Source organism: Parasteatoda tepidariorum, chromosome 9, assembly GCF_043381705.1.
Source record: "Parasteatoda tepidariorum isolate YZ-2023 chromosome 9, CAS_Ptep_4.0, whole genome shotgun sequence".
NCBI classification, from domain to species: domain Eukaryota; kingdom Metazoa; phylum Arthropoda; class Arachnida; order Araneae; family Theridiidae; genus Parasteatoda; species Parasteatoda tepidariorum.
The window spans coordinates 79,624,266-79,647,809 of NC_092212.1; the positions used below are offsets into that span (position 1 = coordinate 79,624,266).

Consider the following 23,544-nt stretch of genomic DNA (forward strand, 5'->3'; position numbering starts at 1 on the left):
CAGAGATGCCAACTTGAAAATTATGATTTCAGTAATAATCACACATAACTTATAATGATTTTCAGTAATAATAAAGTTTTACCTCATAATTTTTATATTAAAGATTTAATGTTTATTTTGATGGTACTATAAATTAAAAATTAATAAGAATTAATTCATTATATAATTATTTTAATAATTCATATTCCAAAACTGTTCTGTTTAAAAAAAGATAAAATTTGAGTTTAAGATTGACCTAAAAAGGTACATAATTACATACTTGTATAATAGAACACAAAATAAAAAACTGAAATTTCAAAATTTTTTTATTTATCTGTTATATGTAAATCTAATTTAGTATTTTGCTCTGCAGCTCTTATCTCAGCATCAGAAAATTTCCTTTCAAAACACACTTTTTTGTTAATGCTTTTGCTTTTTCTATAAGAAAAGACAAAGTGAGACAAATTCCAATTCCATTAGTGATTGGTTAAACAAGTCTGTCTTGCTTTTGACATCAGTGAGGAAAAATAAAGTTTGGATGAAATGAAAACGCGCGGCAAAAAAAAAGTGGGGGAAGAGGGAAACTCAAGAAGTTTTTCTTAATTTTAGTCGCTAATTGGCTTAAAAAGTCGACGATTTTATGCAACTCATTGCAAATTAGTTGTTTTTACTCATATTTCTACTAAAATAGTCGCCCTAGTTGCTATTGCTTTAAAAGAGTCGCTTTAGTAGACTTTTTAGTCGCCAATGGCAGCCCTGCCTTTGCTTTTTTTGCTTGACGTTCCATTGCATTGAGTGCTAGATTATTCACATATAATGGCTTTTTTGCTCATTAAATCTTCGTTAAAAAATAGCGTGACAAAAAAGATCGTTTGTTTACGCTGACAGTAAGTACCGCTTATTTCTGTGCTATTGACATGACGGATCGAAAGAGTGACGTCATTAAAGAGAGAGCTAGAAGCACCACGTTTATAAGGAGCATTCTCACTGCATCCAAAAACGCATTTCGGATCACCGTCCTCATCGACCAATATGATTCAATGAGAATGATTCTTAAAAGGAAATATTATAGAATAAAAATGAAACTTTTGGATGAGTTAAAAAAAAAATTTCCGTAATTTTGGGGGAGTAGCCCGCAATAGCGTAATGTTGTCATAAAATCCATAATAGTTGGCATCTCTGTTTAATAATCAAAACCATAGCTGTCAACATGAAAAAGAAAAAAGTTCAGGAGGTTTGACACAATCTAAATTTAATACTAACTCTCATGGAATATATAAAATATTTTAAAGCAATCTGTATTAGGCATGAAAGTTGGAACAAAAAGTCTGAAAATACCTATGAACTAAAATCATGAAGAAAATAAATAAATCATGTGAAACTATTTTGCACAAAGAGAAAACATTAAAACTATTTATATATTTATTTTTTCTTTTCCTTTTCACTTTATGTGTACATTTATATATAAGTCATAACTAAAGACAATAAAATAATTATTAAGTAAAATAAAATGCAGCAATATTAAAAATTTTTCTAAGGTTAAGAAATTTAGCCAAGATGTCAGAAGAATCTCATTCTTGGATATTACACATATTGCAATTTATTTCCATTTATAACTGAACATTAAATGGATTAATTTGAAAACATAATATTTTCTTACATTAAATACATTTTTAAATTCATTTAAGATACATGATAGTTTTAACATATTCTTTAATTTATTTAAAAATTGCAAGTTCTGAAAAAAAAGGAAAATTTTAAAATATTCTTTAAAAAATAAGCCTTTAACTGATAAATGGAAATAAATTCACTATTTACTAATACTTATTAAAATACTCAATCAATCAGTAAACTGAGTAAAATTTATTTTAACAGGGACTTCTTTCAAAAACTTCACATTTTAGTGAATTTTATAAAATATATAGAATGAAAATTTCAAACAAAGCTAGGTGAAATTTAATTATCTAGTAAAATTGGTATCTCTGTAAAAAAGTAGTATTTCTTTTAAACAAGTTTTTCTCCAGTTATAGTTTGCAACTTCAGCCATAAATATTTAAAATTAATTTTAATGCATTTTACGAAGAAAAGGAAAAACTGCAAATGCAACATATACAGTCAGAATGCAAAAAAAAATTAGAACTGTGCAAATGTTAAAAATAATATAAGACTTACTTGCAGTCTAACCCTAGTTGTTTCTCAGCTTCTTCTAACCAGGCAGCATTCAAAGGCAAATCTAGAAAATGATCAGCAAATTTAGCCAAATGCATAAACTAAATAACTAATTATTTTTAAAATAAAATGCAATTTATTTTAAAAATTTACTAAGGCATTTTCCATTAGTGGATGCCTGATGAAGTTTTATAGTTGCTATTATTAATATTCTTTCAATCATAATTTGGAATAATAATATGAATTGAAAAGAATGAAAGTACAAGAATGTAATGAAATATTCAATCTTTCACCGACGTATTTGGTGTTAGTCGACATTCACCGGTGAAAGTCAACAACCACCGATTTAGATCTTTCGCCGTGACATATATAAATTATTAATGATAAAACTTAAGAAAATGAAAAGTGAGTTTACTTTCTAATTTGTTGTACTACAATAATATTCTGAGTGTGATTACATTCTATAATAATTTAATTAAATATCCTGCAACCTTTATTTCCTATTTCAGTAACCACATTTCATTCACAAAATAATTTATAAACAGCAATTTAGCACAACATAACATATACAAAAGGGCATTTTTCAATCACTTTTAATGACTTACTTTCATTTCCTTTTGAAGCAGATGAGAGAAGATTGCTCCAATCCATGTCACGATTGTCAGATAATGAAAGCAGGGAAGGGGATGAAGGGGGAGGTGGCAGTGGTTTGAACTTATTTTGAACTCTATCTGATATCACATGTGGAGAGAGCCTGAATAAATAAAAAAAAGGAAGAAAATTAGTCATTTTACGCAACAGGTCAAAATATGAAAAACTTAAATATAATATTTCAACAACAGTCTTAAAATTATTCGTCCTTTGACAATTTTTTCAAATTTTATCAAAAGTATTCAATACACTAATAAAACAATTCAACTGTACCAAGAAATTCAAAAGCTGTTTCAGCATAAAGAAAAGGATATAATAAGCTGCGTAAAATCACAAAGACATAAAAAAAATTCAATGTTGAAAATGGATGACAACTGACACACTAAAGAAAAATATTCATTGGCCTTGGTCAATGAAAACTGGGAAGACTAAAGAAGAGATGGACACATTTTGAAATTGACCTCAAGAGCTTGAAAATAATAAATTGGAAAATGAAGGCATGAGACAGACTGCTTTGTAGTCTAATTGTTAGGGAGGTCACGGTCCAACATGGAGTATAGTACCAGGGAGTAATATTTAGAAAACGCTTACACATCACTCAATAAGTCTCTGGTTAAGCTAAGAAAAAAAATTTTTTTTTATTAATTTGTTAACTTAATTTGTCAACGTACTCCCTTTCAAGAAAGATACATTCGTTCCAACGTTCCTCTAGCTTTTTGATGCCTTTCTTGTAGAACAATGTCTTTGCTCTCAAAGCAGTTTCAAAAATAACTTCATTTGAGCCAAATATCTTTCCCTTTCCTTCATCTTTTTGAGATCTGCAAAGACACTAGGGGACAGATCTGGAGAGTATGGTGGGTGGAAGAGTAACGCAAAGCATAATTCATCCAATTTAACTATTGTTTTCACAGACTTGTGACATGGGGCATTGCCTTGGTGAAACACTTTTCTCGCATGTGAGGCCGTTTTTCTTGATTTCCACGATCAATTGATCCAATAATTCCATGCAATATTCACTATTGATAGTATAATCTTTTTCAAGATAGTCAATGAACGAAATACAATGTGCGTCTCAACATACGGAGGCCAAAAATGGCAACCTTGGTTGTTGACTTTTGAGTCTTTGGACCAATTTCACTAGCTGTTTTCCACTCAGCTGTTTTTTTGATTATGGAATGTAGATGTGGAGTCATGTTTCATTCATTGTCAAATCGGTAAAAGAAATATTTGTATCACGCTTTAAAAGTTCTAAACAGAGTTTTGACATGTTCTTTTTGGTTCGGTCTAAGAAAGCAGGGCACCTATTTCGAAAGCAACTTACGCATGCTCAAATTTTTTAAGAAAAATTGCAAACACACTACCTTTTGATATCCTTAAGGTGTCAGCTATCTTATGCAATTTCACTTTATGGTCTTTCAAATCCACTATATGAACTTTTTAAATATTTCAGGGATGAGAGTAGTCAGAAAGTAAAAAAGAGGAAATCCAAGAATGAATGAATATATATATATATATACACACACAAAAATTTGACAAAAAGAGTGAGATCTTTAAACTTGTAAACCATGTGATTATAAATCCTGATGATTAATTTTAATTTGTATGAATATATAAATATTAATCACATGCCTTAATTTTAAATAGAGAGAATGTGAATCCGGATATGAGGCTTTTAAATCACGTGAATATGAAACTCTGTATAGAATTTTAAAATATGCAGAAATACAAATCATGATGCGTAATTTTTAGAGCACGTAAACACGAATCACGATGCATAATTTTCAAGTCGCGCAAATACAAATCACAATGTTTAATTTTTAAAGCACGTTTAAGTACGAAAATCAATGTTTGATATTACAACCGCAAAAACGTATCACGACATAGAATTTTAAGCTCGCATGAATACGAATCGCTACATAGGGTTTTAAAAAGCGTAAATACAAATTACTATATTGGACTGGATTTCGTATAAATACGAAAATCGATGTTTGATATTACAACCGCAATAACGAGTCACGACATAGGATTTTAAGCTCGCGCGAATACGAGTCACGACATAGGATTTTAAGCTCGCGCGAATACGAATCGCTACATAGGGTTTTAAAAGCGAAAAAATACAAATCGCTATATTGGATTTTTAATTCTCGTAAATAAGAATCGCAATGTACGATATTTAAATCGCCTGAATAAGACTCGCAACATTCAACTTTGAAATCAGGCAAATACGAAAATCGTGAATACGAATCGCTACATAATAGGGTTTTAAAAGCGCGTAAATACAAATCGCTATATTGGATATTTAAATCTCGTAAATAAGAATCGCAATGTACGATATTTAAATCGTCTGAATAAGACTCGCAACGTTCAACTTTTAAATCAGGCAAATACGAAAATCGATGTTTGATAATAAAATTGCGATTTTAAAAATGCATAAATGCAAAACGCGATATTGGATTTTTAAATCTCGCAACTAAGAATCATAATGTACGATGTTTGAATAGCGTAAATAAGAATCGCATTGTGAACTTTTAAATCAGGTAAATACGAAAATCGATGATTGATATTAAAATCGCGAGAGGCTGAACTGGGGATTTCTAAAAGGCTTGTTTGTATTGTTTTTGTTTAGACATAATAAATAAAAATTTACAAGACTAATTGAATGAGCAAATAAATATTTTCACCCCAAATCCACCTCAATTATTTTATTTATTATTATTTTTTTTTTCGTTTGCTTTCATGCCAGACAACAGGGTCATGACGTCTGAATTGCAAAAATACGAGCTATCCAGCGGACGAATAAAAATACGGAAAATCTTATTTTCTGTGAAGAGAAAATAGCTAAAATAAGTAAAAATACGGAAGGGTTAGCAGCAAGAAAGTAGTTTGAATTTTTTGTTTATCTTTGAAAATCGTAAATAAATATGATTATTTTATTTTAACGATTGAATTTTCAAAAAAAAAAAAAAAAAAAAAAAAAAAAAAAAAAAAAAAAAGAAAAAAANTCTAATGATGATGATGGGGTGGAAAGATGAGTTCTGGAACCAGTGTCCGAATCTAAATGAGATGATGGAGGATCCTAAAAATATTAAAACCAAAATATAAATCTTTTTTTTTTTTACAAGACAGAATGAACAAAATCTGATGGAGAAAAAAAATTTTTGCAGTTCATTTTTCTGGTGACTTTTGAACAAACCAAGCTCGTCAGCCATTGGCCTTTTGAAAATTAAATCAAAAATGTGAACTTTTCATTTGACAAGGGAGCACTGCATTTTTTTCTTGTTTCTGGTGACTCTTAAACAAGCCAAGCTCGTCAGCCATTGGCCTTTTGCAAATTAAGCAGGAATGTGCTCTTTTCATTTGACAAGGGAGCACTCCTAGGAAGAAAGAAACTTTTAACTCAGAACCCCACCAATAGATAGCAGCACCACTCATACATGAAACCACTTTCTGAATTTAGACATTGATCTAAAGGGGAGATACTTTAAACAGGACTAAATTTTCCCCAAATCTTTGTATCCATAGTACTGCTCACTTATCGACCGCAAGAAATTAGATTCCACAGATTTTGAGAACACGTTTATCTCATGTACTCTATGGGTATTAGTGGAGCCAAAATTCAAAACCCTCTGGACCAGGGTCCAATTCTCTAACCACTGGGTCCTTTTTTTGTAATAAGCTTATACAGGGTTGCCACAGAAAAAAAATTGGACAAAATAAAACATGAAAATAGTAGCAAAACACTAGCAAAATAGTTGCCCAGCTAAGAACAAAAATTCATCAAAAATATGACTTAATTGTCACATACCATGGATCCATTCCGTCAAGTTGGTTACAAATATGATAATTTTTATATAAGCGGAAATGTTTATATATATAAAAAGTGATTACTCAAATTCGAAATTCACGCATCGTAATATATTAAATTTTTATATATATATATTTTTTTTTTAAAAATCAAGCGGAATTTTGTAGCAATAATCATTAAAAAGGCGATCGAGAAATGAAATAGACTTACAATGGAGTCTGTGCGGATTGAACGAATTAAAAAGTGAAGACTCAAATTTGCAATTCTAAATTTTCAACATTTTTTATTTTATAAGAAAAAAAAGTTCAGTGTGTTCAGAAACTATCTTGTGGGGTTCAGATTTTGCACTCAATTTATGCTTTAAAAAAAAAATTCATCGCTAGGAGTTTAGAAAAGTCTCCCAATAGTCTCCTTTTCCTGAAAATAGTTGTTTTTTAGCCTTGTCAGGCAAAATAAGTTGCCATAGTCGCCTTATGCCAAAAATAGTTGCATTTTAGTTGCCTGTGGTTAGTTGCCCTGCTTATATTTTAAGACTAGTATTATGTTCTAAGAAAGTCAACATAAGTCCTTAACATAGAAACATGAACATTCCAGTGTAAAAAAATCTTACCTCACTATTGCTATCACTATCAAGGTACTCAGGATTAATTAATTTAAACAAGTCTTCTTGTAAAGTACTTGTACTTCCACTACAACTACTGCCGCTGCTAGCTATAGCAATAAAATTTACAGTTGGCTTGGACGGTCGAGAGTGGCAGCTGGTAACTCCAGGCCTTAGTCTGCTTAGTTTTGATTGTGTTGACTCAGGAATTTTTCTGTAATAATAAAAATATAAAGTTATATGAAAAGTTCTATTTTTCTTATAGTTAATTATGTTATTTAAACAGGAAAGTTATAAAAGCTAAGTCATAAAAAATAGACTTCAATTGATCATATTCACACTCAAGTATCATATTCGCACTCTTAAGTTAATTTCTATATAAATAAATACTGCTTAAATCTCTATTTAAAATAGCTTAAACAGTAAAATAGCAATCTTCTGAAAATGAAAAACACTGATCTTGTATATTTTTAAAGCTTAAGTATAAAATTTTTATGCATTACACTGTTAAAATGCTAACATTTAAGGGTTGCTAATGCATTTTGTTATTTTAAATCTTTACTTCTCAAATTTTGCCCTAAGAAGCAACTACCAGATTTACAAATAAGCTGCTAATAAGTATTAATTAAAATTAATTTCTTCTTAAAACTTTAATTAAACTAATCACTATTCATACATAAATAAAATAATAAAAAGTATCATTTGAAAATCCATAGTATTTGTGTTTAACATCCATTTTCTTATAGAATAAGGACAAAGCTTAGTAGAAAATGGGGCAAAGCACGTAAAAATTTATAAACGTGTTTAACTGTATATAAATTTTAAAATGAAGATGACATACCTGGACAGAAGTGATTGGGGTGATTTAGAATCCGGTACGTGCCTGTGAGGACTATTGCTGACCCGAGATTCACAAAGTTCATCTAAAAGAAAATTTATTGAATTTTAGGACAGTGCAAAATAAATGCTTTTTAATTATAAATACAAAGACCTGAACAATCACAGCTGTTTATACAAAAAAATGTAAACGTGATAAATAGGGTATGAACTAACTAAACCATTTTTAATATCTAATTAACTATTTCAATTTAAACAATTCATTATTGTGTCAAAAATTATTTTTGAGGTGAGAGTTTCATGTTTAATAAATACTACATAATAAATTAAAAAATAGGTTTTTTAAAATTTTTAACAATATTGATTTATTAGTAATAGATTAACAGGGTCAGGAAGCAGAAAAATATTTATCTTAAAATAATAGAATGCTGGTAACCTAAAATTAATAATATAAGATTTAATTATTATTAAAAACATAATTTAAGTTAACATAAAAGACAAAACTGACAATCGAAAACGCAGTTTAATTGGCTGGCAAAAATTAATGAACAAATAACTTTTCAAAAAATTTTTTAGTAAATGACCCCAGCACCTGACAATTTATTTAATTTAAAACTTTGCTGTTGTTTTACTAATTAGTTTACATATTCTCAAAACCCAAGTTTAAAATAATAAAAGAAAAGAAAAACTTTTTTAAGAAATATGGATAACATTGGAGAAATAAAATAACGGAGATTTTACTAGCAACATTTTTCGTGTTGTGCGTAAAGCTTTGATACATCATGCATAATCATGTAGGAAAGTCAAAAATATGCAAATAAATCTTAATCGAAAGAAGTTTTTCTTTTAAAACCATTACGTATTTATTACATAAACTATAAGCACTCAGCGTACTGCAGTACTGGCAATAGCACCATCTGTTGAGGAATAAGAAAAGAATTTTTGTCACTAGCGAATATTTTATTGCCATTTTTATTTCTTTTAAAATTTCAACAAATACGGAGAAATTTGAGAATATACAGGTAAACAGAAGATAGTCGTAAAATACAGGCTACTCGGCAGGTATGAATATGTAGCTCAAAAGAAAGTAAATTTGTAAAAGCAATAAAAAAAAATTCAAAAAAATTATTTTTAATTGCATAAAATAATGATGTTTAAATTCTTTTAAGTGCATTTCAACACAATCATGAAACAAACAATAAGATTAAATAATAAGATATTTATATGCCATAAAACTATCCAAAATCTTACTTAAATCAAATTTTTTAGCTTAATGATTTTTCTTTGTAATTAAAAATTTCAACTAACAAGAGTAAAAACAATTATATTTTCATGTAGGTTATTTTTCATATGAATCTTTCAAAAAAACTACCTTCAAGTAGTTCACAAGCAACATACCTGCACTACTGGTCCCTCCTTGTTGCCAGTCACTGGAACTATCAGAATGATAATCCGAATTGACACTAGAAGGAGATCGTTTAGAAAATGAGTTGCCTTGCTTAGATGGAGGTGACTGAGGTGAATTTTGATGCGATCGCTGCATGACAGATGAACTATCAGTGGGAGATAAACTCTTCGATGAAGAATGCGGACACACAGATATTTTTTGATGAGAGTGAGTCCTCATATGGAATGGATTAACCTCGGTGAGAGAAAGTTCACTGCGGGCGGACACTAAACCGCCAATATGGGTGAGACGTTGAGAAATGCCATTGCGGTTTCTGTCGTGGAAGCTCCGGTGCAAGTGACTTTGAATATTGCCGTATGTGGGAAGACCGTGATCATGAGAGTTGGACAAGTAAACTGGAGATGATCTAGGAGTAGGAAATGTTGTCCCCGATTTAGGGCTGCCTTCTCGGTCGACCGAGGACAAGCTGCCAACACCGGCGTAGGCGGTCAACCGTGATGGTAGAATGCTTTGAGATGAATCTTGAATGTTTCTGAGAGATAGAATGGAATGGTGCTGAATGTGGTCCCGTCTTGCATCGGAGAAAATTGTTCTCACCTAAATAGAAAACATGGAATAAAGTTTAAATTAAATAGAAATATTTGAAACATTATTTACTGAATAAATCATTTTTTTGAAGTTCTAAGATATATATTTATAATACTCTGCTATAAAATGATGCCTTATTACAGACTTTTTGATGGCAAAAGTGGCTATGGGATTAATTACAAAACATACACAGAATTTTTAAGAGCTCACATTCGGTGGTTGTGAGAATCAAGAAAGACATGTTCATGATAGTTTTGCTATTTCACAATTTACAAAATTTATATTAATGACAAGCAAATAAATTGTAACTAATATCCAAATTATGGTATAAATGTATTTTTATAAGATTTAAATACTTAAACTATATAACTCCACTCTTTTAACAAAGCAAAAATAAAGGACTTTTCTTTGAAAAAAACAAGGACATGAAAAAATTAAAGACCTTAAAAATAGTATTATTATTTATCATCAAAAATACCAGTGACAGTGCCAATTATTTACCTTTCTTACAAAAAATAAATAAAACAAAATAAAATTTATTATAATGTAACTAAGTGGGTTCGCCAAACTAACTGATATTAACTAAGTGGGTTCGCCAAAGAAGGACCAGGCAATTTTCGCAAACTTTTTGGTTTTAAAAATATTTTTAAATAGTTAAATGTTAACATCTATGAAACTAATCCATATTCCATTATTAATGATTTCATACATTAAAAAAAAAAGAGTAACAAATGAAGAAAGTTTTTTTTTGGAGGGGAGGGGGGTGTGTGTGTGGAAGAAATTATTAAAATAAGTTTTAATATTTCGCTGCTAGACATGCATCACATATTCAGTTGTGGACCAACCCTGATAAATATTCAGTTATGCCAAAAATTTTGTTTCTCTAAAATGCTGTACCCTCAAATGCATAGTCTCATTCTAGGAGATAAAAGAATGATTTTTTTCAAAAATATTATTGTAAGACTGAAAAAACCATTCCCATCAAGGGTAGCGACACTGAAAAATTAGAGTTTTAAAAACATTGTACAAAAATTAAGTACTTTTAAGGGTTTTTATTTTCCAAAATAAAAACTAAGCAGTTTTTAAGGACTTTTATGAACTGTAGGAACACTGAATTATGTAAAAAATTAGTTCCAATACAAAAATTAATCCACTCCTGATATACATTAGGTACATTCACTTCTTAACTTGCAAGTTAAATTAAAAATCTGAACTATTAACAATCAATAGCATTATGCTTGAAATTATCAGAAAAATAAAAATAGGTTCGATTTCCTATAGTAAAAATAGCATAACACCAGAGAGAAATGTCTCTCTATGTCTAATAAGAAAAATTACTTAAAAGAATTGAACTTTCACTAGTAGATTTTTACAAAACTACAAACATTTTATAAGACATTTAGAGTTACGATGAGAAAGGGACGAAAGCAAGAGACAAAAATAAAGCTAGCAGTGGATTGATTTAAAGTGAATTGCACAAACAGTGAAATGTGCTAGCTTTAAAACTTGAAAAACAGACAATCACGGGACTTGCATTAATACTGAAGTAACGAGTTGTTTCAATTGTATTGTATAAAACTGTAAGAAATAATTTTTCAGCTCATTAATATGCTTTTATCTCATTATTTGTAATTTGTCTATCAAGGTTCCACTCAATTTCAGAAAAAAAATTCCATGACTTTACCAGGTATGGGTAAATTTCAATGAAAATTGAGACCATATTCTCATCAGAAAACTTTGAATCTTTTATTTCTAATGTGAAATATTATATTTTCTGTGTAAAAAAAATATTAAATGAGGAAGGGAACATTTCAATGTGACTAAAATGTGAAATTTTTATAACAAATAATTGTAACAGATGCTAGAATTGTTTAAATCGAATCTCAATAATTGATTACTGTAACTGACAATATTAAGACTGGTTATTCTCCAGGTATAATATAGGGAATATTCCAGGTTTTTGAGAAAAAAAATTGCAACTTTCCCTGATTTTTGAGGTTAAAATAAAATTCCCTGGTAACTCCAGGTTTCTGACCCGTCGAAACTGGTCTATATCTTTCAGCAGATTGTATATTTTTTGTTGCATTTGTATTCTCAGGAAATTTTCAAAATTTCTCCAGAATCTTCCGCAAGTTTTAACCTAGTTAAATGTTNCCCCCCCCCCCATGACTAACTTCCAAACCAAACTATAAAGAAAGAAGAACATTTAAATGAAGAAAAAGTCTGACTACTTACATCAGGCTTTGGTAAAATACGATCCATAGACGGACTTCTATTTGGATGAGAATTCGAATGAGCATCTCTTCTACAAAAGAAAAACAAAACTCTTTAATCAAACATCATCAGACCATAAAAAAATGCAGAAAAAAGATTTATTTTAGCCACATGTGAAGGTAAGTTCCTTTGTGACAGAATTTTTACGGGCTTTCTGGGACAAAATTATCTAGCACTAATATCTCTCTACAAGATACTTTCAATAATAACAAACATACACATTGTTAATTTAAAGCAATAAAAACGCTGTGTTTATAAAAATAAAAAACATTATTTTCATTAAATATGCAGTATTTTTTTTATTCTAATAGTATGAACGATAATCGCATTTAATTGGAGAGAAAAAACGCATTAATGATTTCCATTATTGCATTTTGTAAAGCATTATCACATTAACAAAAAAATGATTAAAAAGCATGAAATCCATAGCAGTAAATACCGAAAAACAGATCGTTTACGATAACACTCAATTCAAACTCTTCCAAAAGAGGTTACTCAAATGCTCATTTGTTTCAAGCTTTGATTCTCCTAATAAATAAATTTAAAAACAATTAAAATCAAAAACAATAATTGCTAAAAAACAATAAAATCGTTGCCTTAAAAAGCAAATGCACAATTTGAATTTTCCATATTGTTTGAAATATATTGAGACATTTAAAATCCATGTGAAAATCAATAACTGTCGGAAAAGCAATCGTATAACTGCATACTATCGCCATAAGTTGAACGAGCCAAAAAGTTATTATTTAAATGCACAATTCAAATTTTACTCGTACATTTCTGTAGAAAAGAAAACCAAAATGCTTTCTTTCCGAAAGAAAAATATTTTCTGCAAGAACTCTGTAACTTTCAACGACAATGTCGACGCGATTCAGCCACAGGGGTAAGTTCTAACTGCTAACATACCTAGAGCTGATTCGCTGAGAATGAAAAGCTGATTGTTGACGAGGCGTGGCCGTCTTGTGATGGCTTTCACCATGATCACAGATATCTATATTTTCGTAATCACCAATGCTTCCAGCGGAGAGATAACTGCAATTGTGCAGGTTGCAACCTCTGCAAAAAAAGATAATTAAAAATTTTTTAAATCCCCGTAAGCAAAATTTTCATTTCAAAAGTATGTAAATGAATGTCTTTTAATTCACTTACTTTCGAGGTCTCTCATTTGGCAAAGAAGGAATAACAGTCACAGAAACTGTCATTGATGTCTTCAGAAGGTCTACCATTTGATCATAAGAAAGAGTTGCAACTGCCACTTTACATATCTGAAAAAGCATTTTAACCATAAATAAGATCATTTTTTAAAACAATTTAAGATGCATATGCACATAAAAATAAATCAAAACATATTAGTTTTCTCCATATGGTTTCATCGGTTTTTTAACACACCAAATCAATAGTTGTTCAACAAGTTACACTATTGTCATTTAAAATTCTAATATATTACAATCGTCTATACTTTCAAATATCATATAAATATAATTTAGTTATTAAAATCTTAGAAAAAAGCTATAAGATATATAACTGACCTCAACCAATCGGCTTCCTTGACGAAGGCCAGCTTGCCAAGCAAAACCATATGTTTCTACCTCAGTAATAACTCCCTCAAATTGCACATGAAATCCTAGTTGACCAAGGCTATTTCTTCTGAGTATCAATTCTTGTGACTGTAATAAAAAAATAAAGAAGTAAAATAAAAATTGTAAGAAATTAGAATTGTTTTTTTATTTAAAATTGAATACACACTTAAATTGTTAATTATCACCAACATCAAAATTCATGATGATATTTGTTTTTACATTCACTAAATAAAGCTACAATAAAAATTATTAATACTTAATATTATTTTACAATGATGAGACAACAAATATACTTAGTAATATTTAATTGTTGCAAATGAATTACTGACTTAATGTAATAACTTTTTCAAAAGGTCAAGTAATTTAAATCTTTTTTTTTTTCAAACAAGTTATTTAAATCATTGCAACACTAACTACAGGTTTATGAATCTATAATTAAAATTGCATACAGTATGCTTATTATCCAACTACACAATTATGCAATAATCCCAAGAAACTGGAGCAGTAAGATATTAATTACATGTTTAAAAACTTCATTCGCTTCAAAAATATGTAAAAAGGAAATAACAGTCGCCATAAATAGACACTCATTTCCAAGACTTGCCAGGCATCAACGATAATAAGAATAATTTTATTGTAGCCCTATTCGGTAAATATAAAAATTTTAAAAAAATCCATATCATCACTTATGATGATGTTAATCAAATAGTATGGTACATAAAATATTAAAACAATATTTTTTCCATTTTATGGCTTTTTTATGTCGTTATTTCTCCACCTGGCAAGTTTCGAAAATGGGCGTCTTTTTTTAAACATGTCACTTTTATTTCCTTTTTATGTATTTTTGAAGCGAATGTTTTCAATCAGGTAACACACAACTATAAACTATGGAATACTTTGTATTTACCTAAAAAAGCTAACTACAAAAATCACTTAATCTAACAACATTATATGGTATCTACAGTTGATCATTACTTACCTCAGCACCATTAGTGACAGCTAACAGCCTGCTCACTATTTCCTGAATTTCATCAACATCAGGATCTTTTGATCGAATAACAAGGCATTCTCCTTGATGATAAAATACTTTTAAACTAAAAGAAACAGAGAAAGAAAAACATTTCAGAGTTGCACATAATAATAAATATGGACTAAAATATCTATCATTAATTAACTGTCCATACCTTGTAGTCTGTGAGGACCAACCAAGCACAGAAGCACATGGACACACAAAAATAATTTCTTGCGTATTCTCATCCATCACAAGAAGAGTATCAACAGATATGGCAAGCAGGACATCAATTAGAGTTGATCTACTGAAATCTTCAACCTGAATAGAATTCAAAAAATAGTTTAACAAAAGATATTGCTGTTTCATCAAATGCAATGATTCTGCTTACATTTTTACAAATACACCGGAAATTGGTGAGGGGAAGCGAAAAAAAAAGGCTATGACATACACAAAATTATAATCAAACTTAAAAAAAAGTATTTCCTTCCTTCTTTCTTAATAGCTAAAAGAGGACTCCAATACCCCAAATCCATAATGAACGTTTCCATGATTTTTTTAACATTTATCACTAAAAATTATGACTTTTCATGTCAATTTTTGATGAATGAATTGCCATGATTTTCAATGACTTTGCAGGTGCGTGGATACCCTGCAAAAAAAATAGGCTATGACAAAATAGCAACAAAAAAAAAGGGGGGGGGCTATGACACATCTTTTGGCATGCATAATTCTCCCGCATATAAGGGAAGAAAAATATTCAGCAGATTTTTAAGTAGACAAAATGATAACCAAACTTTATAAGATTTTAAAAAAATAATTTATTAATAGCTAAAAGAGAAAATTAAAATGATTCAAAGAATCAACGTACATCATTGCATTTCTTTGATGCTGTTGCTTGATCAGTCTTAATTAAATACTGTGATTGCTTGTTCAAATATGAATTGTTTTCTTATTTTGAAATTCTTTGATTTGTCTTACAATAGATGGAATAACTAAGAACGTGCATATTAATAGCTGAATAAAGAATTAAAAAATTAATATTTTAAATAAGTTTTTTTTAAAAACCTGACTTAAGTTAAAAGGGATCTAGAAATTTGGGAGTCCTAAGGACCTGTAGTTTCTTAAGTCTAGCAGAATCACTGAAATAGATGAATAAAGTATTTGGTCCAATATTTCATATCACAATCTATTTATATTCTTAAATTCATAGAACATATTCTCACCTGAACTTGCCAAGATATTGCACCTAAAACATATCGATCCGGGATAAACCTAGGACGGCACCTTTCTTTCTTTCGACCACCAAATGAAAGAATGGCAGCTGCAAAATTAAACAATAATAAATGATACACAATTAGCTTTAAGATTGCAAGAGGTAAAATATTTCAGCAAACATTTGATCATAAGCTAAACTGCATGACATAAAAAAAAAAGAACTAGACTATCAAGAAATTAAAACAATGCCCTTATAGTTTAAACTGAACTCCCATAAACATTGATTTAATTTATGCTTGTCAAATTCCATATTTTTAACTTCCAATGGTGATTTTAAAAACAAAAAAATATAAACATAAATTTTAAGAAAAATAAATTAACTAATTTTCGAATAATTATAATTTGCTATCACTCAAGATTGAAACCAAAGATCGCACTTTATTTATTTTTAAATTAAGAAATTTGCATATAAAATTTATAATTTTTCACTATATGAAGGACTTTACATTCAAATTCTCCATATAAGTCAAATAAATTTTGACCTTAATTAAATATTAAAAAATCGAAGCTTTAAATCTAAAATATATGTGTAAATATAAAGAAAAACGCAAAATTCAAAAATAAATTATAAATATACTCACAGAATTTAGGACCAGAATCAATAGTAGTGTTTGTACAGTAATTGGTAGCAAGGTCTTTCAGATATTCTTGGCGAGTCCTCTGGGCCATGGTCACAAACTTATCTGACCGATGGGCTGCATTTTCAGCATTTATCACTACACATGAGAAAATAAAATATAAATTTTGGATAAAAAATAATGTTACTCATAAGTTTAAAAATAATAAATAAATTTAAAAATAAAACTACCTTTTGCTAAAAGAAAATCAGCAAATTTTTTCGATTTTGGATACACAGCACCAGCGGAGATAGGAGGACCAAATGAAGGAACTTCTTTGGAACGGCTTATGGACACCCTGAAATATGTCATCACGTTATTAGCGCATTTAATAAAATGATTATAAATTCTTGCTAAATAAGACAAGCTTAGCTTTAATTAAAGGTAGGGACCTGGAGTCCAGAGTCACAGCACTCTGGAAATTTGTTTTCCCTATGCAGGGTGCATAGCCAGATTTCTCAACAAAAAAATTAAAACCTTTCTAGTACTTTTTAAGCACTCAAAAATATTTTTAATCACTTTTCAAAATAAAAATAAAATTAGGATCTGTGCAGTAATAAAAAAAAAATTCAAAAACTTTACATAATCATAATAAAATAACTAGTTTCTGATAAATATTCCAGAGAAAAACATGCATTTTTTTGTAATTTAGAACGACAATTAATACGACAAAGAAAAAAATCTATTTTTAAAAGACAGAAAATTAAGCACTTTTTAGAAACCCTAAATTAAAAAAGCACCCTAAAAAGCATTTAAAAAACATAAACCAAAAAGAAGCATCGTTAAGCACTCTTTAAAAATGTCGTTATAGCTGGAGTTCTAAATTTCCCCAGGCTCTAGCTCTTTTTCAATTTCTTAATAGTCATTTACTCTTTTTTCTGACTTTTAAATTTTTTAGGTTTAAAATAAAATTAAACCTTTTTAATTTTTGAATGATTCTATAAATACAGATAATTTTATCACCCTGATTTGCACTGTTATGTGGAACCATATTATCAAAAGCGAAAGGATAAAAAAGAAGAAATTATTGAGAATTTAAATATTTCTGAATAATCATTACCTGTAGCATGTATTTTCTGAACAAGGATTAATGACACGAACAACCACAAAGACATGTTGAAATTGGGATCGGATATTTTTTGGTGTGAATGGAAGAGCATCAGGTTCTTGAAAGACTATGGTTACAATGTCATTGCCGATGTGCCTTTTTCGCAGAAGCTGAAATAATCAATGGAAAATTAAAACTAATTTCAAAACATAACTATTGAAAATAAAATTAATTATCTAAGACATCGAAGTAGAGTAATACAGAAAAACAGAGCAATGAAAATGTTATTTTTAGTAAATATTTTAAGAGGAACAGTCATTACAGAGGTTTAATTTACAAAATCAACTATTGATAAATTTTTAAATATGAATGAAAAAAAAAATTTTTTTTCAAACTACTTTTTATTGGATTTTATATTTAGTACAAATATAATTCCAATATTCTAACAGATTTCCTTTTTAAATTTCTTTTTATTTACTGTTGGACTGTTTTTCATAATTAAAAAATACTATAACAAAGTTTAGCTTACAATTAGAACGTAAGAAAAATATATAAAGGACAATGGTGTTCTATCTGTGTCAAAGGGTTAACCCATTGCTTCTGGCACATATTGTTGTTGCAAGGATGTTAAATACAAAAACTATCAAAATTTAAATAAAGAAAAGGTATATTCTAAGTTTTCAAATAAATAAAATCAAATTTTTTCCATAAAGTCTAATCAATAAAAGAAACTAAAACAAAAAATTTACTTCACTCAAGAGTCTAACCGACAATTTTAAGATAATAAAGAGTAGATAGTTTTTTTGAAATAAATAGGTAATGCCACTTAAATAAGGCTTAATTAGTTTTCAAACTTAAAAAATTTATTAACTCCTTAAATTCAAATTAAAAAAAAATTTATATTTCTGAAGGAAAATTGTTTTACTAAAGTGAATAGCTAATTTTTTAAATTATACACCCAGCTCAATAGATAAGAACAAATATAGCAATATTTTTTTATATTTTTAACTGTTGATATAGTACCGCACATCACAAAAAGTTTTACGAGTTCAAACAAGTTTCAGACATTTTTAATTATTTATATTTATTATTTTTTAAATTTTGCTCCCTCTTGTATATTTAAAAGAAGCAGAAATCAGTCAAGAGCCTGAAAACTTACTGCCCTGAACAAACGTTCAAGAAAAAGAAAAGTTATGAAGATATAATTTTTATTGCTTTGAAGGATATAAATGCAACTAAAATTGCAGAGGGAAAAAAACTAGAGATTTTATGGTCTGCAAAATATAATATTTAGTAAAGCCTTGAAAAGTTAAAACTCTCTGTTTTAGGGAAAATTAATAAATAAAGCTAATTTATATCTCATCTTCATGACAATGTAAATAAAAATGTTTTACAATTAATTACTCAAAATTAACAATTGCCATTTGTTGAAAAAAAATCATTAAGGGTCGTGGAAACTGATACCTGAAAAGATAATTCTGTAAAATATGACTAACAAATGCTAATTTGTAGATGTGACTATTTTAGTTAGTAAAAAGAATTATTATTCATTAAATAGTCCATTTTATATTTTCATTAAAATAACAATTATAAATGTATGAAAATAGAGAGAAACAAAAATGAAATAACAAAACGTACCTGCTGTTTATTATTTGGTGTATATGGCAACAATGTTGACACGTGAAACATAACTTCACAGTCTTGATGAGCAGTAAACACAGAATACAAGCCAGTTGTATCAGCTGATAGAAAGAAAAAGTTCCAATTAGTTCTAAGCATCAAACAACTGTAAACGAAATATTGACAAAAGGGGAAATAAAACTATAAAAATAGAAAATTAACATTTACTATTTAAACAATATTATGTGTTTCATTTTATTTATTTCTGACTACATACATCAATTCAAAAAACTTTCTAACAAAGAAATTCAAATAATTTTGTGTGAAAAAAGAACATTAAAAGCCAGGATAGCACAATGAATAAAATTATTTATTAATTAAAAAATTAATTAATCCCATGTTTTAATGGAAAAAAACAATAATTATGTTGCTTTATCAAATATATTTGTACAAAAAAATATGTTAAAAATCAGTTGAAAGAGGGAAAAAAATCTAAGTCAAACATGGGTCTTAAAATATATACTTATAAAAAAAGAAATTTGAGAATTGTACTTAAGATTGAAAAACAAGCACAGCAGACTAAATCCGAATTTACATAATTGTAAAGCACTTAAATTAGATTGATGTTCTTTCTAAAATAAACTAATTAAAATTAGCCTACATAAAATACTTAAAATAACCTAATAAAAATACAACATAGATTTTTGCAATACTTTTAACATTTCGAACAAGGACAATTAAATTCAGTATTAGGTATGCAAGAAAAATATACATTGTTCGGAATATCAAGTTGTTATAAAACAATACTTTGCAACTGAATTACATGATGATAATTTTCTTCATATGCTACATGCAATTCGGAAATAAAATTTACATAATGGCTTAAAGAAACATATTCCAGATTTGCCTCAAAAACATTTAGGAACAAAAGATGGAACAGAAAAATATTACTTCAAGATCAGGAATTGAACAAAAAATTATTTCCTAGAACCTCAAAAGATTCCGCAAGTAGAAAAAAATGAAAACCTAACATAATGTCATTTAAAAATAAATACATCTAAAGCACATTTGATTTATATTATTGAAACATACACACGCATTCAAATCAAACAAGAAAAACTGTCAAAATAAACATTAATTACTTTTAGTATCAAGGCCACCACGATACTTTTCAAATCCTTTCAGTCGCACCCTCTGTCCTAGCATATCTAAGAATTCCTCAAATGCAGGTCCAGCAAATTCTAAAGGAAACAATACATATTGTTTAAGTGAAAATAAATAGAAATCAACACTACAATTAATGTACACTTCAAAAAAATTACTAAGTTGCTTGCAGACTTTTAGGGCAGTTGCAAACTTTTTTTAATAATATATAATTTTTATTTGTCAAATTTTAAATATTTTTTTTAAAGAAAACCAGAAATCAATCAAAAGCCAGAAAACCTGTACATATATATACACACAGAGATATAGATATGTATATGAAGATGGCATGTTATTAAGAATATAATTACAATTTAATTGCAATTAATTTACATTTTACACTATTATTTCAATATATTCACTTTTTTTTTTAATATATAGAATAAGTACTTAGAAACAAATTTTTAAATCTATTTACTATCCACACTGCCATTGCTCAAAATTAGTTTACAATATTGATGCACTATTTGTGAGGTTCTAGTTATAGTAAAAGTTAATGCAATTATAACATTGAGGATGCATTGCAAGCATATACTCCTGATATTTTAGATCATTTAATTCAGGATAAAAGTTTCATTCATTTAAAGATTATTACATGGCCTTTGTAATTATGAGCATTTTGAAAATATGTTGAGATTCTAATTACGCTATTAAACATTTTATGGAAAAGGAAAATAAATTTAATAGTATACCATTATTGTACATTTCTTCTTCAGTACCTTGACCAGCTTTACAATACATTATGCCTATTTTGAATGTCTTGGTGAGCTGAAAAGAAATGGGATATTGTGAAAATTAAAACAAATAATTACATAATTTTATAATTAAATACCTTTATTTTAAATGTAAACAAGAACTTAAAATGCCACCTTTTATTTATGTACTCTTTATCTTTGTTAAATGCTTTTATTTGTAAGAAAAACAAAATATGAAAGTAATTTTAACTAAATGTGTTGGAAAAATGCAAAAAATTGTTTCAGTTAACTTAGACTTAAATTTCAAATTAAAGTGATTTAGATTTTAAGCTAAAAATAAAAAGGTTTGTAAAATTACTGAAGCTTATTTTAAACTGTAACTATATGAATACTGCTATACTTAAATTTTACAATTTTATTTTTCTATAACACTCATTGAGCAACAGACTCAATTTTGAATTCACAACCACCAATGTTCAACTTAAAAGTCTCGTAATTTTGAACTCAACGCAGAAGACAAAGGAACATGGAAAGTATCATGGAAAGTATTGGGAGAAATTAGTCATTTTGGAGGTTCTTTTTGATGAAACTAATCCGCATCTGCATTTCATGGAGAGAAAAACCACTATCAACCTCAAATGATTAGCCCAACTATAAGGGGGTTCTAACCCAGAATCCGTCTACCACTGAGGATATTTTACGCCACTGTGATCAGAGAGAGCCGGAAACAGAATTCATACTAAACACTAGAGCTGGTATTCAAACCTGAGTCACCTCATAAGGAGGAGAGCACTCTATCCCCTGAGTCACCACTTGCTATACTTAAATTTTATTTCATAACCGTCGTTGAACCAGTTTACCAGTTATAATTTATTGTTGAACCCAATTTTTTGGGTTTACGACTTCTAATGTTCAACTCCGTAGCCCTGTAATTTTGAACCCAATCCAAAAGACAAGGGAACTCCTGGATCAAGTATTGGAGAATTTGCCTTCGTGGAGGGTTTTTTGATGGAACTAAAGCGCATTTGTATTACATGGAGAGGAAAACCATAAAAACCTCCCATGGTTAGCGTAACGGCAAGGGGACTCTAACCCATGATCCGTCGACCACTCAGGAAAATACTTGTCAGCACTGTGGTCAGTGCAAGCCGAATGCGGAATTCATATTGACTGGGATTCGAACCTGGTTCGCCTCATTGGAAGGCGAACGCTCTACACCCTGAACCATTGCGGCCGTGCTATACTTAAATTGAAAGAAAAAAGTAAGTTAAATGATAGTAGTACCCCTTGCTCATCCAGCCTAAGAAGATGATCTTCTGTTTGTGTTCCACCAACGGCCAGCCGTAAGCAGGGAAGATGAAGTTCGGGTGCAATATATTCTATTACTTCTTTGGCATGGCAGAGCCTTGGCTGATTTGATCTAGCAATTGTAGGCACGGAATCTTCCAGCACTGTACCTCGCATCACAAGGAGCTACACAAAGTACAATAAACAAATTAAGAAAAATTTGATATAATTTTTCTACAAAAGAAATTTCTTTAGTTAATAGTATTAACTTTCCAAGTCACTGTCTAAAAAAAAAAAATTAAAATAGCGATAATAATTTAAAGCAAAATATTTCAGTACTAGCACTAAAAATATATTCTAGTAATAAAAATTCAAAAAAGAGACAATTTTTAAGTTAAGAGTCTTGCAAACATACCGTGCCATAAACAAGTGTCTATTATTAAATCTAGACATTATAAGGCAGATAAGTTGGTAAGTAATAAACAGCCAGTGTTTAAAATATAGCACTAAAATTAAAATTTTTGTTTATGATACTGAGAGAATTCAGTATAATAAATACAGCATAAATCAAACAACTTATCTTCATTCACATTATTTTAAAATACTATAAATGGTATTAATATCAATAAGTAAGTAATATCATAAGCAGTTTATAAGTTGAAAATTCTGAAGGCAGGGTAAAGGATTACAGGACAACACTCAAATATAAAAGCATCTTAAATGTAATCTTTTAAACTAACATATCCAGACTTGTGATCCAGTTAGAACAGACAGTACAGAAATATCCTGACAATGCAATTTTATCAGCATTATAAATTTTTTATTACCATATGGCAGATTTTTCATGAAAAAAAAACTTCACTACAAAAAAAATTGCTGAAAACAGTAAAAAAAA

The 23,544-nt window shown here is 28.9% G+C and overlaps 1 protein-coding gene across 1 annotated transcript in view; it reads right to left on the reverse strand.

Annotated features, from left to right (window-relative positions):
• Positions 1-23,544, reverse strand: part of LOC107441916 (signal-induced proliferation-associated 1-like protein 2) — a 40,049-nt gene that overhangs the window by 4,114 nt on the left and 12,391 nt on the right. Inside the window, exons 4-23 of the mRNA XM_043047136.2 lie at positions 22,647-22,835; positions 21,360-21,435; positions 20,607-20,705; positions 19,483-19,586; positions 17,857-18,014; positions 16,988-17,094; positions 16,761-16,895; positions 16,128-16,225; positions 15,077-15,222; positions 14,872-14,986; positions 13,842-13,979; positions 13,462-13,577; positions 13,219-13,368; positions 12,274-12,343; positions 9,441-10,047; positions 8,047-8,128; positions 7,215-7,419; positions 5,799-5,875; positions 2,754-2,902; positions 2,152-2,212 (exon numbers count right to left, since the gene is read on the reverse strand). Of these exons, the coding sequence (XP_042903070.1) occupies positions 2,152-2,212; positions 2,754-2,902; positions 5,799-5,875; positions 7,215-7,419; positions 8,047-8,128; positions 9,441-10,047; positions 12,274-12,343; positions 13,219-13,368; positions 13,462-13,577; positions 13,842-13,979; positions 14,872-14,986; positions 15,077-15,222; positions 16,128-16,225; positions 16,761-16,895; positions 16,988-17,094; positions 17,857-18,014; positions 19,483-19,586; positions 20,607-20,705; positions 21,360-21,435; positions 22,647-22,835 (2,882 nt within the window). The remainder of the gene's footprint in view (positions 1-2,151; positions 2,213-2,753; positions 2,903-5,798; positions 5,876-7,214; positions 7,420-8,046; positions 8,129-9,440; positions 10,048-12,273; positions 12,344-13,218; positions 13,369-13,461; positions 13,578-13,841; positions 13,980-14,871; positions 14,987-15,076; positions 15,223-16,127; positions 16,226-16,760; positions 16,896-16,987; positions 17,095-17,856; positions 18,015-19,482; positions 19,587-20,606; positions 20,706-21,359; positions 21,436-22,646; positions 22,836-23,544) is intronic.